Raw genomic sequence first — 19,008 nt, 5'->3', positions numbered from 1 at the left:
ATATATGGAATTTAGAAAGATGGTAACGATAACCCTCTATGCGAGACAGCAAAAGAGACACAGATGTATAGAATGGACTTTTAGACTCTGTGGGAGAGGGTGAGGGTAGGATGATTTGGGAGAATGGCATTGAAACATGTATGCTATCAGGTAAGAAATGAATCACCAGTCTATGTTCAATACAGGATACAGGAGGCTTGGGGCTGGTGCACGGGGATGATCCAGAGAGATGATATGGGGTGGGAGGTGGGAGGGGGGTTCAGGATTGGGAACTCATGTACACCGTGGCAGATTCATGTCAATGTATGGCAAAACCAATACAGTATTGTAAATCAAAATAAAGTAAAAATAAAAATTAAATGAATTAATAAATAAATAAAAGGAAATCAGTCCTGAATGTTCATTGGAAGGACTAATGCTGAAGCTGAAACTCCAATACTTTGGCCACCTAATGCGAAGAACTGACTCATTGGAAAAGACCCTGATGCTGGGAAAGATTGAAGGAGGGAGGAAAGGGTGACAACAGAGAATGAGATTGTTGGATGGCATCAGCGACTCAATGGACATGAGTTTGAGCAAACTCAAGAGTTGATAAAGGACAGGGAAGCCTGGTGTGCTGCAGTCCATGGGGTTGCAAAAAGTTCGACAAGACTGAGCAACTGAACTGAATTGAATATTAAAAGTTGGTTAGGTTTTCCTTCAAAATTAAGAAAATATATATTTCTGCTTAAAAACTTAGAATCCTTAAAGAAATAAAGTGAAATGTGAAAGCATTCCTCCTGTTCTATATCTCTAGTCTCCCTTCTTGGAAGTAAACACTACTAAAATTTTCATGAGAACCTTTTGAAAAATGTCCTACAAGTACATAAACATATGGCTCAATCTTCTTTTTTTCACATAAGTGGGAAGTATAATACTCATCAGAAAAGTACCTTTTTCAGTTATCTTGGGTATCTTCCATACCAAAATACATATTGAGCTGACATTACTTTAAACGACTTTTAATATTCTCAACTAACAGATATTTAGGTTGGCTCTAGCTTTGCCATTGCAGATAACAAACTTTGCTCATAACAAACAAATAAACCTTGCTCATAACAAACTGGTGTGCCAGAGTGGTAGGGATGGGGGGACAGGCAAAATAGGTGAAGCGGATTAAGAGGTACAAATATCCAGCCATAAAAATAAATAAGTCACAGGGATATGTCGTATAGCGCTGCAGTTCATGGGGTCACAAAGAGTCGGACACGACTGAGTGACTGAACTGAACTGAACTGATATAATATAGTCAATAATATTGTAACAACTCTGTGTGGTGATAGATGGCAGCTAGATTTATTGCAGTAATCATTTAATAATATACAAAAATATCCAATCACCATTTTTGCACCTGAAGTTAATATTCTATATCAAATTTAATTCAATTTAAAAAAACAAAAAAGAACTTGATTAAGACTTTTGTGCATGTGCACTCATGTGTCTGTACTGTAAATTTCTAGAAGTGGAATAATGAACCTAAATGTATATGCATATTTTATTTCAATAGATATTGTCAAAATGGATCTTATGCACATATACACATTTACAAACATGCATACACATAACACATATATATACATACACACAACATATAATTGGGGATGCACCCCAGGCCCACTAACTCTGAATTTCAGGGTATACTATATAAAAAATACACAGTATAAAAATAATTTTGCAGTACAGAGGTAGAGAATAAATTTTAAAACTTGTTCTATGATGAAAAAAATGTTGTATTAGTCTTTTCTGACTGCTAAATCACATTGTTGATTCATACTGAGATTACTATCAACAAAATTTCTAAGCCTTTTAGACAGTAAATATTTACTAAGCTATGTTTATTTATTTATTTTTAGATTTCTTTTATAGTGCCAAAAATATATGGTTTAATATTTTATCTATTCAGTATTCAGTTCAGTTCAGTCACTCAGTCATGTCCGACTCTTTGCTTAATATAATAATATTCAGTCCATGTTTTGAAATTTCAAATTTTTTATGACCAGACTCTTTCAGCTAATATAGACCCTTTACCTTCTAATTTTCAACTGAAAAAAATGAAGACCATAATTATAAAATTTTATCCAAATCACTAGTAAAATACTGAAATAAGCTAGGCCAAGGGCAGATTGCACCCCAGCAGTAGAGGTTAGCAACTATACATTAATCAGCCATTTTAACAGTTTATTTTTTATCAATTACAACTCAAACTAATTATAAGGTAATTTTTTCGTTGTCAAAAAAAGAAAGATATACCTAAAAGATGTTGCAAAAATTCTTGTTGTAGTCTATGAATATAAAATGATTTAATATTCTAGAAACCTTGCCCATATATTGGACAAATAGTTATTGAGCATCCAATACATGCTGCATTTCTGTTAGGTATGTGGGATACAGGTAGTGAACAAGAAACAATAAATCACTGCTTTCATAAACTTTATATTTGAGAATGGACAATGTATAATAAAAAACTAACAAAATAATATAAAATATAATATCAAATTATAGTAGAGACTTTAAAAGAAATAAATATGGTGACATGATAGGTAACTAAAGAGGCTGATGTCTGAGATGCTATTTGAGCCCAGTTTTCACAAATTGAACATAACAGAAGCTGTCCATATGGCCATATGAAAAAGCAAACTGGGAAATTACCAAGTGTGAACTTCCTCAGGTGGTAAGAAGCTTATTGTGTTCTAGAAACAGAAAGGCCAAAGTGCAGAGATCTAACGCCTGCAAAGGAAAATAATATGAAGTAGAGCTGACAGTTAGGGAGTAGAAATTTCATGTAAGTCTGAATTAACTCATTAAAAGAACTTTGCATTTTATTGTATAGGGCTAAGGAAAGCAACTGCTATGCTAAACATTTTTAAAATCGGGTTTTTATATGGGAAGTAGATTAGAGAGACATGAGTATGAGCATGGAAACCATGTAGGATATTTCTGTAGTCAACGATAGAAATGATGAGGCACAGACTATGATATTTTTCATCCTGTCGACAAACAACATGAAGAAAAGTATATAGATTCAAGACAAATATTTTTGGTGAAACTTATAGGGCTTGTTAATGGATTAAATAGGGAAACTAGCCATTAGGTATAATTAAAATATGAGTTTCACTAGGACAAGAGTTTTGACTAGTTTATTTTACTGTTTACTCCCCAGCTGCACAAATGACACCTACTACATAGCATATGTTCGATAAATAGTTACTGCATTAAAAAAAAAAAAAAAAGAAAGAAAATCTCTAGGTTTTCCTCAGAGAAACTAGGTGAAAGGCCATGCTGTTAACTAAAATCAGTAAGACTGAAGAAAAGCAAAATGAGGCGGGGATGTAGCTAGTAGGGGTTCCATTTGGCTATTTTAAGTTTTAGATGTCTTCTAGGCATAAATGTGGAGATGTAAAGGGAAAATTAAATATTTGAGTCTGGTCTTCAGGAAAGTTTTCTGGCCTATTGAGAAAAATTGGGATGCCATCAAAATATAGCCATGGACTTTATTGTAATTAATAATAAAAGGAATATTAAAGGATCTCTGAAGGACATTTAAAAAAAAGATCTGATTATGGGGACATATAAAACATGTTTATTAATGGAAATATTTAATAGCTTGAAGGAGCCACTTTTCCCTAAAATAATCTAAAATCTAAAACATTTTAACAATTTCAATAAAAAATTCTAATATATATTTTTATAGAACTTTGTAAGTGGATAATTAAAGTTACATAAAAGAGAAGAGCAGAACAGTAATACTTTAAAGAAAGAAACAATGCATTTAAAATTGACTAGATGTAACCAAAGGTCACAATTAAGACTGTAACTCTCCCTGACACCAAAACCAAAGATATAACACATGCACACAAAAATTATAGGCTAATGCCATTGATGAACATAGATGCAAAAACCCTCGACTAAACATTAGCAAACCAAGTTCAACAATACAATAAAAGGATCATATACTGTGAGCAAGTAGGATTTATCCCAGCGATGAAAGATGGTTCAGTATTGTCAAACAATCAATATAATATACCACATTAACAAATGGAACAGTAAAAATCATATGATCATCTCAATAGATGTAGCAAAAGTTTTTTACAAAATTCAACATTTATGATTAAAAAATCCAAAAAAAAGTGGGTATAGAAGGAATGCACCTCAAAATAATAAAGGCCATATATGAAAAACCCACAGTCAACATCATATGCAATGCATGAAAAGCTAAAACTATTTCCTCTAAGATCAGGAATAAGGATGCACACTCTTGCCATTTTTATTAAACATAGTTTGGAAGTAATAGACACAGCATTCAGACAGGAAAAGGAAATGAAAGGAGTCTAAATTTTAAGGTAAAAAGTAAAACTGCTACAGTTTACAGCCAATAAGATCCACTATATGGAGAATCCTAAAGATGCTACAAAAATCTACTGTAACTCATGAGTGAATTCAATAAAGTTTCAGGATATAAAATTAATATACAGAAATCAGTTGTGCTTCTATGCACTAACAACAAACTAGAAAGAGAAATTGAGAATAATCCAATTTATAATTGCATGACAAAGTATAAAATATTTAGAAATAAATCTAAGGAGATAAAAGACTCTTATTAGGAAAACTATAAAACACTGATAAAGGAATTGAAGGAGACACAAAGAGATGCCTCTCCAATATCTTTATATATCATGTTCTTGGAGTGGAAGAATTAATAGTGTTGATAAAGTGACTGTACTACCCAAGGCAATCTACAGATTCAACATAATTAATACCAAAATACCAGTGACATTTTTCACAAAACTAGAACAAATAATTCATTTGTATGGAAACACAAAAGAGTCCAAACAGCAAACATAATCTTGAGAAAGAACAAAGCCAGAGACATCATTCTTCCTGATTTCAAACTATATTACAAAGCACAGTAGTCAAAACAGTATGGTACAAAAACAGATGAAACTTACAAACATACAACATACAAAAACAGACATATAAGTCAGTGGAACATAGAAAAGAGCCCAGAAAAAAAAAAATTACACTTACGTGGCAATTAATCTACAAGAGGAGGGGCAAGAATATACAGAGTGGAAAAGTATACCCTTTTTAATAAGTTGTATTGGGAAAACTGGACAGCTACTTGCAAAAGAATGAAGCTGGACTATTTTCTCACATAAATTCAAAATGGATTAAAGACTTAAATGTAAGACCCAAAACCATAAACCTTCTAGGAAAAAAAATGTAGGCAGGATGCTCTTTGACATCAGTCTTAGCAATATTTTGGGGATGTGTATTCTCAGGTAAAGAAAACAAAATCAAAGATAAACAAATGAGACTACATCAAACTTAAAAAGCTTTTGTACAGTTAGGGAAACTGTCAACAAAATTAAAAGCTACATACTGAATGAGAGAAGATACTTGCAAACAAAATACTCACTAAGCGCTTAACATCCAAAATATACAAAGAACTCGTAAGACTCAACATCAAAAAAGAAAGAAAGAAACAACCCAATTAAAAATGGGTAAAGAACTTGAATAGACATTTTTTTTCAAAGAAGTATCCAGATGGCCAACAGGCACATGAAAAGATGCTCAGTATCACTAATCATCAGGGAAATGCAAATTGAAGTCATGAGCTATCACTTTACACCTGTTGTAATAAGTGTAGGCAAGGACATAGAGAAAAAGGACCCCTTGTGCATTATTTGTGGGAATGTAAATTGGTGTAGCCACTATGAAAAACAGTAGCGGGGTTCCTCAAAAAATTAAAAATAGAACTACCAAATGATCTAGCAATTCCACTTCTGGAATTTTATCCAAAGAAAACAAAAACATTGGTTTAAAAAGATATATGTGAGAATTCCCTGATGGTCCAGTGGTTAGGACAACACTCTTTCGCTGCTGAGGGCGTGGGTTCAGTCTCTGGTTCAAGAAGTAAGATCCCAAAAGCCACAGCACAGCCAAATTTTTTTTTTTAATTTAAAAATTAAAAAAAAAAAAGAAAAGATATAGGCATCCCTATGGGCTTCCCTGATGGCTCAAAGGTTAAAGCGTCTACGTGCAATGAAGGAGACCTGGGTCCAATCCCTGGGTCAGGAAGATCCCCTGAAGAAGGAAATGGCAACCCACTCCAGTATTCTTGCCTGGAGAATCCCATGGACAGATGTGGGCTACAGTCCACAAGGTCGCAAAGAGTCGGACACAGCGGAGCAACTTCACTTTCATGTTCATTGCAGCATTATTTATAATAGCCAAGATGTTAAAGCATCCTAAGTGTTTTTATCAATAAATGAGTGAATAAAGAAGATGCTGTGCACACACACATACAACACAAACACAATGGAATATGACCCAGCCATAAAAAATTAATTAAACCTTGCCACTGTGATAACATTGATAGACCTGGAAATAATATGCTAAATGAGATAAGTCAAACAGAGTAAGGTAAATGTCACATGGTTTCACTTATATATGGAATCTAAAAAATAAATTATAATTGGTAAAGGGTCAACGTTTTAATACAGTATGATAGCCTAGTGGTTACCACTGTTTAAAAAATTATATTCAACCTCCTGTTAGACATAAACATAAATTTCAGATAAAATAAAGGCTTAAATGTTAAATAACAGTATTTACTATTTTAAAAAGAAAATATGGGGACTATGTAACCCTTTTGTTGGAAGAATTTCTTGACAAAGCACAAACCAACACACCATGGCACAGAATAGGTGCTCAAATGTCTAATTAAAAAGTTAAAAGATGAATCATATGTTCATATTATAGTTCTTAAAATACTTTAGGATTAAAATATTATATTCAAAGTTAAAGGAAAAGCCACAGTCAACAGAAGATATTTTTAATAAATCTAAGCAGTGCAAAAAAAACAAGCAACTAAAAATTGTCAAAGGGTTTAAGCAATTCACAGACATTGAAAGCCAAATGGTTAATAACTGTTTTTTTAAGTGTTTTCTTGAGTAATCATAAAAGTATAAATTGAAACCAATGAGATATTCTGAATACTATTCAGATTCAAAAGGCATTTCAATAGTGACAGCATCAAGTGTTATCCACAATATGGAGAAACAAAAACTCAGTCTACTGAGGGGAATGTAAGTGATTCAGCCACTTCAGAGACCTATTGCACAGTTCTGTTCCCTATGGGACCTCATAGAAAACTGACCTCAGTTATGAGATCTCAGTTGCTGGTTCCTCCAGATCGCACTTCAGCCAGTTTTCATTTGTTAATCAGCATTAAGTCTAAAGAAGCAGTCACCTTACTATTTCCTAAATATTCTTACAGATGAAATCATCGGCAAAGCAAGCGAAGAATTTAACACACATTCTGCTTTTAGTAAAATTAGAATTCCAGCAGAAGTTCAGAGACTTGAAATTTCTAATCATTATTATATTTCACATCTTTGCAACTACTGTGGTTTTAATTGGGAAGTAATTATCTACATCACTTGTTGCTTATTCTAAGGCAACGAAGGATTGACCTTATGTGCATCCTCAGTTCAGTTCAGTCGCTCAGTTATGTCTGATTCTTTGTGACCTCATGGACTGCAGCACATCAGGCTTCCCTGTGCATCACCAACTCCCAGAGATTACTCAAACTCATGCCCATTGAGTTGGTGATGCTATCCAACCATCTCATCCTCTGTTGTCCCCTTCTCCTGTGTATCCTGAATCATAGTTTTTAGATAATTACTCATTTAGAAATAATTCCTAAGCAATATGTTTCTCTTTGGATTTTAAAAAACTCCTGAATTCCAGACAAGACAATATTTCTTGGCTTTTTTCAAGCTCATGCCTTCTTTTGATAAAAGAGAAAAAAAAAAAAAACATTCTTTTCACATGATTTGAGATTTCAAATTAAATAATGACTAAAAATAAATCAGATCTGTTGCACAAAACACTTCTTTGATTTCAAACTATACCATTCAGAAAATTCTAAGATGGTCTCTCAGGAACTGTTATAAGAACCAGCTGTCAAATAAAGAATGAAATGCTTAGTAAAGAGTAAACTATGACCTTAGGATGAGTCAGTTTATGTTTTTTAAATATATATTTTAATATGTTTACATATGTATGAAAGTCTGAAGCATTACACATAATTTTTTTATAGCTAGTTTAATGAAAGACAGTTATCATACCTGTGGACACAAGGTTTCCAGGTGATTGGCAGCAACTCTGACAATCTTAATCCCATCTTCATTTGTTGACATGGAACAAGCAAGATTTGCCACCTTAAATACAAAATAATGGAAATTATCTCAATTATTGAGGAAATGCAGAAACATCTGTTATCACATAAATGTCACTGGTATCTACTTTATGGAAGCATTCAGAAATCTATTAAATAACAATAAAGGCCATACAGTAGTGTTTAAAGCCAACAGGAAGACTGGTGAACAAATTTGCAATCCCTGTACAATCTCTTGGTATCAATATCTAACCCATAATAAGATGCTGCTATGTTTTTTTTATGAGACTGAGAAAAAGTTTATCTATGGATTGAATGCTAATAAATTCTTGGATTCATATGATTGTGGTTTATTTTAAGTTTGTAATTGGTTTATTATTTCCCAGAAGTCTATTATGCATTCTTAAGTTGCATTAAGCATGACTGTATCTTTGTTCATGTTTTATTCAGCATCAAATATGCTACAAAGCTGGGCAAATACAGGATAATTGAATTCTTCTTCCTGTTCTTGATTTTCTACTACAACTTCATAGGCACTATTTGACATTCCAGCAGTCAATTTGATTCACACCCTAATATCCATATTTTTTAATACATTATTGTTTTGAAACACATTGTTTCCCAAGGATATGACTGTCCTTTAAAATAACTGCCTTCATGGCGATGACCTAAGTCCAATGTCCATAAGGATTTTCTTTATACCATGAACAAGTCGTGAGAAAGATTGTGGAGTTCCATCCTTTTCCTTTGAACTTCAGTCTTATTCAACATCCCCCTTGCTAGCAGGTGAGTCTTCATGTACAGAGGCAATGTTTTCTCAGATCTATAAAATATGTCACTGCCTCCATCACTGCAAAGAGATCACTTTCTTAACAATCATTTTCATCATGTTTCAGTTATTATATACTTTATCACAAGGCAGTTTTTACTGATCAAGTCCAAAATCCAATCAGTTGCAGAGAAACTTCACTTAAACTGTATGTGTTGGAAGTGAACAACAAACATATCTTTGGATGACTATCTGTAGAATACCAAAAACTGTTACTTACATGGATTTACAGTCTTTGCTTTTTTATTTTTTATAGCATTACTTTAAATATGTTGGCAGTGAAACAACTCCTTGGTTTGCATTTACATATAATGAAATGACAGCCATATATTATTTAACTGTGGAATGCCATTGATCACTTTATTAATGTACATGGAAATGGCTTACTTGAAAAGGTCTTTTGTTGGCTTGAAGGTCACAATGCCTCAACTTTCATATCAGCCACATAATTAGCACATTTGTGATTATTTGAAAAGGGCAGTCGTTTCTGTACCCCACTCCATTCTTAAAACCCCACTCACAGAAAGTAAAATGTAGCAGTTTAATTCCTTTAATAAATTTTATAATAATTTTCACTGCACTTGCAGAAAATAGCTGCCTGTAAATTTGAGCACTGTTTGCTTTAAGTAGAAATATGAAATTATTGGCTCAATCTTTTGATCAAATAGATGAATGTTGGTTAAACCAAAGTTTAAAAATTACAGAAAGATACTCTATATAGATACTTTTTAAATTTCTTTAATTTTATATTCAAATATAGTTGATTAACAGTTTTATGTCAGTTTTAGGTGTATAATAAGGGATTCAGTTATAAATGTATCTATTATTTTTTGAATTATTTTCTCATTTAGGTTATTACAGGACGCTAGAGATACCAAGGGAATATTTTATCCAAAGATGGGCTCAAAAAGGACAGAAATGGTATGGACCTAACAGAAGCAGAAGATATTAAGAAGAGGTGGCAAGAATACACAGAAGAACTGTACAAAAAAGGTCTTCATGACCCAGATAATCACGATGGTGTGATCACTCACCTAGAGCCAGACATCCTGGAATGCGAAGTCAAGTGGGCCATAGGAAGCATCACTGCGAACAAAGATAGTGCAGGTGATAGAATTCCAGTTGAGTTATTTCAAATCCTGAAAGATGATGCTGTGAAAGTGCTGCACTCAATGTGTCAGCAAATTTGGAAAACTCAGCAGTGGCCACAGGACTGGGAAAGGTCATTTTTCATTCCAGTCCCAAAGAAAGGCAATGCCAAAGAATGCTCAAACTACTGCACAATTGCACTCATCTCACACACTAGTAAAGTAATACTCAAAATTCTCCAAGCCAGGCTTCAGTAATGCATGAACTGTGAACTTCCAGATGTTCAAGCTGGATTTAGAAAAGGTAGAGGAACCAGAAATCAAATTACCAACATCTGCTGGATCATCAAAAAAGCAAGAGTTCCAGAAAAACATCTATTTCTGCTTTACTGACTAGGCCAAAGCCTTTGACTATGTGGATCACAATAAACTGTGGAAATTTGTGAAACAGATGGGAATACCAGACCACCTGACCTGCCTCTGAGAAAACTGTATGCAGATCAGGAAGCAACAGTTGGAATTGGACATGGAACAACAGACTGGTTCCAAATAGGAAAAGGAGCTATCAAGGCTATACATTGTTACCCTGCTAATTTAACTTACATGCAGAGTACATCATAAGAAACACTGGGCTGGAGGAAGCACAAGCTGGAATCAAGATTGCCAGGAGAAATATCAATAACCTCAGATATGCAGATGATACCACCCTTATGGCAGAAAGTGAAGAAGAACTAAAAAGCCTCTTGATGAAAGTGAAAGAGGAGAGTGAAAAAGTTGGCTTAAAGCTCAACATTCAGAAAACGAAGATCATGGCATCTGGTCCCATCATTTCATGGGAAATAGATGGGGAAACAGTGGAAACAGTGGCTGACTTTATTTTTCTGGGCTCCAAAATCACTGCAGTTTGTGATTGCAGCCATGAGATTAAAAGATGCTTACTCCTTGGAAGGAAAGTTATGATCAACCTCGATAGCATATTAAATAGAGACATTGCTTTGCCAACAAAAGTCCCTCTAGTTAAGGCTGTGGTTTTTCCAATGGTCATGTACGGATGTGAGAGTTGGACTATAAAGAAAGCTGAGCACCGAAGAATTTATGCTTTTGAACTCTGGTGTTGGAGAAGACTCTTGAGAGTTCTTTGGACCGCAAGGAGATCCAACCAGTCCATCCTAAAGGAGATCAGTCCTGGATGTTCATTGGAAGGACTGATGCTGAAGCTGAAACTCCAATGCTTTGGCCACCTGATACGAGGAGCTGACTCATTTGAAAAGATCCTGATGCTGGGAAAGACTGAGGGCAGGAGGAGAAGAAGATGACAGAGGATGAGATGGTTGGATGGCATCACCGACTCAATGGACATGGGTTTGGGTGGACTCCATCAATTGGTGATGGACAGGAAGGCCTTGCGTGCTGTAGTTTTTGGGTTGAAAAAAGTTGGACACAATTGAGAGACTAAAGTAAGCTGAACTGAAGCAGTATTCCCTGTGCTATATAGTAGGTCCATGTTGGTTACCTATTTTAAATATAGGAGTGTGTGCATGCCAATCTCAGACTCCCAATCTATGCCAAACAATCCAATCCAAAAAGTGAGCAGAAGACCTAAATAGACATTTCTCTAAAGAAGACATACAGATGGCCAAGAGAACTTCCCCAGTGGCTCAGCAGTAAAGAATCTGCCTGCCATGCAGGAGACCCTGGTTCAATCCCTAGATCAAGACGATTCCCTGGAGAAGAGAACAGCAATCTACTCCAGTATTCTTGCCTAGAGAATGCCGTGGAAGAGGAGACTGGTGGACTATAGTCCATAGGGTCACAAAGAGTCAAACACGACTGAGCATGCACACAGACTCACACACAGATGAAGAAGAAGCATACCAAAAGATGTTCAACATTAGAAACATTAATTTTAGAAAAATTAATTATTAGAAAGTAATCATTTCTAATAAATGTTAATTATTAGAGACGGCATTCTTAGAAAAATGCAAATTAAAACTACAATGAGATATCTCTTCACATCAGTCAGAAAGGCCATCATCAAAAAATCTACAAACAATAAATGCTGAGGAGGGTGTGGAGAAAAGGAAACCCTCCTTCACTGTCAGTATGAAAGTAAATTGGTACAAACACTATAGAGAGCCGTACGGAGGTTTCTTAAGAAACTAAAAAGTACGGACTTCTGTGGTTGTCCATTGGTTAAGAATCTGCCTTCCAACGCAGGGGACTCAGGTTCCATCCATGGTCAGAGAACTAAGATCCCATGTTGCTGTTGTTGTTTAGTCTCTGAGTCATGTCAGACACTTTTGCAACCCCATGGACTATAGCCTACAAGTTATGGGGCAGCAAGCTCATGGACCACAGGTAGAGAGAAGCCTGTGCTCCAACGAAGAGACCATGTGCCCCAAAGAGGTCTGACATGGCCAAATAAATAAATAAATATTTTTAAGAAAACATAACTACCATGTGATCTACAAGCTCACTCCTGGGCATATAGCCAGAGAAAAACGTCCTTTCAAAAGAATCCATGCACTCCAATGTGTGTTGCAGTGCTGTTTTTAATAGACAACATTTGGAAGCAACCTAAATGTCCACTGACAGAGAAATGCATAAACAAAAGGTGGTACATATATACAACAGAATATTATTCAGCCATTAAAAACAGTGAAATAATGTCATTTGCAGCACCATGGATGGTCATGGAGATTATCATAGTAAGTGAAGCATGTCAGAAAGAGAACAACAAACATGCAGAATCTTAAAAAATAAATCAAATTAACTTATCACAAAATAGAAAAAGGCATGATAAAGGACAGAAACACTAATAACCTAACAGAAGTAGAAGAGATTAAGAGGTGGCCAGAATACATAAAAGAACTGTATACAAAAGGTCTTACTGATCCAGATAACCATAGTGGTGTGATCACTCACCTAGAGCTGGGCATCCTGGTGTGTGAAGTCAAGGAAGCATTATTACAAAGCTAGTGGAAGTGACAGAATTTCAGCAGAGCCATCTAAAATTCTAAAAGATGATGCTCTTAAAATCCTGTACTCAATATGTCAGCAAATTTGGAAAACTCAGCCATAGGACTGGAAAAGGTCAGTTTTTCATTTCAATCCCCAAGAAGGGCAATGCCAAAGAATGTTCAAACCACCTGGACAATTGCTCTCATTTCATATGTTAGTAAGTTTATGCTCAAAATTCTAGGCTTCAACAGAATAGGAACTGAGAACATCCAGATGTACAAGCTGGATTTTAAAAAGGCAGAGGAACCAGAAATCAAATTGCCAATGTCCACTGGATCATAAAGATAGCAAAGGAAGTCTAGAAAACCATCTACTTCTGCTTTAGTGATTACGCTAAAACCGTTGACTGTATGGATCACAACAAACTGTGGAATGTTATTAGAGAAGGGAATTCCAGACCACCTTAACTGTCTCCTGAGAAACCTGTATGAGGGTCAAGAAGCAACAGTTAGAACTGGACATGTAACAATGGACTCATTTCAAACTGGGAAAGGAGCACATTACATTGTCACCCTTCTATGCAGAGTACTTCATGCGATATACCAGGCTGGTTGGTTTCAAGCTGGAATCAAGATTGCTGGGACAAATATCAGCAACCTCAGATATGCAGATGACACCACTCTAATGGCATAAAGTGAAGAGAAACTAAAGAGACTCTTGAAGAGGGTGAAAGAGGAGAGTGAAAAAGCTGGCTTAAACTCAACATTCAAACAAACAAAGATCATAGCATCCAGTCCCATCACACTCATGGTAAATAGAAGGGGAAAAAGTGGAAACAGTGACAGATTTTATTTTCTTGGGCTCAAAAATTACTGTGGATGGATACTGCAGCCATGAAATTAAGAGATACTTGCTCATTGAAAGGAAAGCTATGAGAAACCTAGTGTATTAAAAAGCAGAGACATCACTTTGCTGACAAACGTCTGCATGGTCAAAACTATGGTTTTTCCAGTAGTCATGTTTGGATATGAGAGTTGGATCATAAGAAGGCTGAGTGCCTAAGAACTGATGCTTTGAATTTTGGTGCTGGAGAAGACTCTTAGGAATTCCTTGGACTGGAAGGAGGTCAAATCAGTCAGTCCTAAAATAAATCAATCCTGAATATTCACTGGAAGGACTGATGCTGAAGCTCTAAAACTTTGATTACCTGATATAAAGAGCCAATTCATTTGAAAAGATCCTAATGCCAGGAAAGATAAAAGACAAAAAGATGAGATGGTTAGATACCATCACTGACTCAATGGACATGAATTTAAGCAAACTCCAGATGAATGTAGGACAAAGAAGCCTGGAGGGCTGCAGTCCATGGGATCTCAAAGAGTCAGACATGACTTAGTGTTTCAACAACAACAAAACAGAAGTAGACTCTCAGGCATAGAGCATGAAATTATGGTACCAGTGGGAAGAGTGGATACACTTTAATTTTTAATTTATCATCTTTGTTTTTTTTTTAAACAAGCCTTTTTCTTCTGGACATTTACTGGTTACCCTGTTACTGAAGTAAATTTAATTATTCATGTTAACATAAAAATCATCCTAAACACAAAGTTTCTGTTTATATTATCATACTTAAGTTTTATTTAACACTGAGTTGAAAATACAACTCAAAGTTTTCTACTCCCTGAATGATTATATTAACACTCTTTCTGTCTTCTTTTATTCGGACATGCCCAAACTTCTCCTTACCAGAATTGTTCCACGTCAGGTAAGCTCTCTAGACAGTCAGTTATGATTATCAAATTCAGGCTTGTAGAGTTTCAGTGATATTTTATACAAACAAATTTAAATGTATAGGATAGTTAATATTCTGTGACCAGAGAAAGTTATGTGTTAAAAATATCTTTACATTTCTAATTTGAGTGATTTGTAACATCTTTTCTAGGTCAAATCAATGTGTAAAGTGAAAGTTTCTCAGTCGTGTCTGACTCATTGCAACCCCATGGACTATACTGCAGTGGGTAGCCTTTCCCTTCTTCAGGGGATCTTCCCAACCCAGGGATTGAACCCAGGTCTCTCACATTGCAGGCTGATTCTTTACCAGCTGAGGTAAGTGAAAGCCAAATTTCTTCTAATATGCATAAGTTCTGTGTGGCTCTTCAGGCAGTCAGGTATGTTCCTAGGCAAAACATGAAGTCAACTCCCTACTGGTTGAAGAAAATAGCATGCAAATAAAATATTTTGTAAGATACTTTGAGATATTTGGACATTTGACATTTTTTATATATCAAACTTTTTTCATAAGTCTATGTAAAGTTTTATTATTCAAGAGATCTCTGTGAAACATTTCTGTCCTCTATGGGAAATTATTCATAGAGAGGTTTTGGAGACAATTAGGTCTGGATTTTAACCTATTCCCACAATTATTAAAATTTCTGACCATGGATAAAATGGTAATATCTGAGAGAATTTTGTCATCTATAAAATGGGTATGATGGTATCAGTATCTACCTAACTTGAGTACTTTGAAGATTAAATGAGACAGTGTGTGAAGACAGTTTAATATCTGGTAGCCCTGAAGACAGAGAAGGCAATGGCACCCTGCTCCAGTACTCTTGCCTGGAAAATCCCATGGACGGAGGAGCCTGGTAGGCTACAGTCCATAGGGTCGCTAGGAGTTGGACACGACTGAGTGACTTCATTTCACTTTTCACTTTCATGCATTGGAGAAGGAAATGGAAACCCACTCCAGTGTTCATGCCTGGAGAATCCCAGGGATGGGGGAGCCTGGTGGGCTGCCGTCTATGGGGTTGCACAGAGTCAGACACGACTGAAGCGACTTAGCAGCAGCAGCAGCAGCAGCAGCCCTGAAGATGTATGAATTCCCTTCCAGATCATCTTAGCTTTTACTAAGGATGGTGAAGAGGATTCACTCTCTCAAGAATTTTTATAGAAGTAAAACCTTAGGAGTCTAAAGAAATATGACACAGTTTCTAATCAAAGAGCCACAAACCAAAATGGTTTAAGGACTCAGGCAAGATATACAAATGTAGAGTCTATATGTAACAGTAGGTGGGGTAGTGTGGTGGGGCCTCAGGCAAACATGAGCATGTATGCCCTGTCTAATGGCATTAGACCTCATTAAAATACAAGGAAAAATTCATAGCCTTGGTCAAACTAACAGTCTGTTCACTTATTTTAGTTCATAGTTCACCAGTATGTGACCTCTGACCATATTCTCTCATCCAGTATTTTATAGACAGGAAAACAAGCCAAACAGAGAGAAGAAATACATTCAAACCATTCACTGATAGGAAGACTACTAACCAGAAAACAACATATGCTATTTATGCCACCCTGATTTAAAGTACTGAAATTTTCCTGCATTGAAATGATTGACCAGACTTTTTATTGATGTTGTGCCTTACCCAAGACCGAGAAAATCAGAATCTAAGTTATCCTAAATGGAACCAAAGACATTCAGGTAGATTCACAAATTTATTAAAAAGGAAAGGCCAGGACACAATTTCTTTCATTTTTTAAAAATAAAAGATTAAACTGTATCTTTAAAATAACTGTCAATACTCTAATAATTGCAAAAGTCAAATAAAAAATCTTCAAACGGGGAAATGGTGTCATGTTACTCAGAGGGGAGTGATTATTTTTTTAGCATCAGCATCTCTCTCATGAGCCTCTTTCCTTCGCACAAGTCCTTCTGCCTTCTAAGATGTAGCACTTTCTATAAGTTTTACATTTGAATGCACTGCCCTTTCAGGTATATTGAAAATATTGCAGGCAACAAAGCCTGGCTAGACACTTCTCGAATTAATTCACATTAATTACTATTCTACTGATGTTTGTTTTTCTCTTCCTAGTTCCAGTTCTGTATACTAATCATTAATATCCCTGGCATCTTTTCTATTTATTGGACTGTGATCCTTCCCCTTCACCTGGCATATAACATGGTACCTCTCATCCCTGACTCATGTTCTTAAGAGAGAAATTCTCTGCTCAGGAACCTGAAGTCATAAAATCCTGCCAGCTAGGCTAGTTCTGTCCCTCACTTTCCACCAAGGTCAAGGAGATGGCCACACTTGACCCTCCCCACACCCAGATGATACAGACATAGTAGTACTGGGCTTCTCAGTGATAAAGAATCCAGCTGTTCATGCAGGAGACACGGATTCGATCCCCGGGACAGGAAGACCTCCTAGAAAAGGAAGTGACAACCCTCTCCATCATTCTTGCCTGGGAACTGCTATCTATGGACAGAGTCGCCTGGTGGGCTGCATAGGGTCACAAAAGAGATGGACATCACTAAGTGACTAAACAACAATAACAATGCTAGAGAGAAAAACACCAATACAGTATACTAATGCATATATATGGAATTTAGAAAAATGGCAATGATAACCCTGTATGCAAAACAGCAAAAGAAACACAGATGTATAGAACAGTCTTTTGGACTCTATGGGAGAGGGAGAGGGTGGAATGATTTGGGAGAATGGCATTGAAACATGTATAATATCATATAAGAAATGAATCACCAATCCAGGTTCGATGCATGATACTGGATGCTTGGGGCTGGTGCACTGGGACAACCCAGAGGGATGGTACGGGCAGGGAGGAGGGAGGGGGGGTCAGGATGGGGAACACGTGTGCACCCATGGCAGATTCATACTGATGTATGGCAAAACCAATACAATATTGTAAAGTAATTAGCCTCTGATTAAAATAAATAAATTTAAATTTAAAAAAAAAACAATGCTAGTACCAAGGAAAGCTATAAAAACAGTATTTGGGAAGTGGGGATAATGTCAATGACCTTTATATCAGTCTATCATGCTATAGGGCTTAACTATACTTTTTATCATTCTGAGCTAGTAAAGAGACTGCATTTTAAAAATATAGAATACCCTATCATGCTATAGATTAACATTCCAACATCAAGTGTTATTTGAAATTTCAGGTGCAATAATTGTCCTCTCAAGTCATCTTAGACACTGAAATAATATTGTTGCTAGGAACAAGCTCACTATTTGAACAGCTGATCATCATAATTTTTCATTCTGTCACTAAGGGGTTCTTACGCACTACTTACTTGTGATATGATTTCTCAAGAACATGAAGCAAACTTTGATGTTTGGTGAGATTTCCATTGTTGCATATCCATAGTTTAGTTCACACACTTAATTGTAATATGATGTTGCTCTGCATCTTAGCTCTCAGTGGGGGAGAAAGATCCTTTTCTCATTTTTATGCATTTTCCTCTCTGGCCAATGGTCATGGAACTCCTGGGTAAGCACTTTCATAGACAGAATTTACTCTTTTCCAGGACAGTGTATTCCTGTTGCATGGTAGTCCAAAGTTACACAGATTAAGATATTCTTCCTTATAAAGAGATGAAGTCTTTCTATCAACAGCTTCCTCATAGAGGACACAGAATCCAAAATGTCAAATATTTTCAATAAAAGAAAAAAAAAGGTTGAGCCCACAGAAAATCTTTATTAGTAGTTCTCAATCTGTGGGATAAGTTAGACGGTGAATATAATAATCATTGGTATGGCTATTAAAGAAAAGTCCAGAATACTTCTGCCAAGACACTTATATATTAAGTATGTCTCTAGCTGGAACATTAAGCCAGGTGGGCCTTAGGAAGCATCACTACGAACAAAGCTAGCAGAGGCAGTGGAATTCCAGTTGAGCTATTTCAAATCCTGAAAGATAATGCTGTGAACGTGCTGCACTCAATATGCCGGCAAATTTGGAAAACTCAGCAGTGACCACAGAACTGGAAAAGGTCAGTTTTCATTCCAAACTCAAAGAAAGGCAATGCCAAAGAATGCTCAAACTGCTGCACAATTGCACTCATTTCACACGCTAGTAAAGTAATGCTCAAAATTCTCCAAGCC

At 35.8% G+C, this 19,008-nt stretch overlaps 1 protein-coding gene across 1 annotated transcript in view; it reads right to left on the bottom strand.

Annotated features, from left to right (window-relative positions):
- The window catches only part of CTNNA3 (catenin alpha 3), a 1,791,870-nt gene that overhangs the window by 711,169 nt on the left and 1,061,693 nt on the right, over window positions 1-19,008 (bottom strand). Inside the window, exon 9 of the mRNA XM_068981838.1 lies at window positions 8,172-8,264. Coding sequence (XP_068837939.1) covers window positions 8,172-8,264 — 93 coding nt within the window. The remainder of the gene's footprint in view (window positions 1-8,171; window positions 8,265-19,008) is intronic.

This window comes from Capricornis sumatraensis, chromosome 10 (assembly GCF_032405125.1).
Source record: "Capricornis sumatraensis isolate serow.1 chromosome 10, serow.2, whole genome shotgun sequence".
In the NCBI taxonomy this organism is placed as follows: domain Eukaryota; kingdom Metazoa; phylum Chordata; class Mammalia; order Artiodactyla; family Bovidae; genus Capricornis; species Capricornis sumatraensis.
The sequence above is the reverse complement of the archived record's forward strand: the minus strand, read 5'-3'. Positions and strand labels throughout refer to the sequence as shown.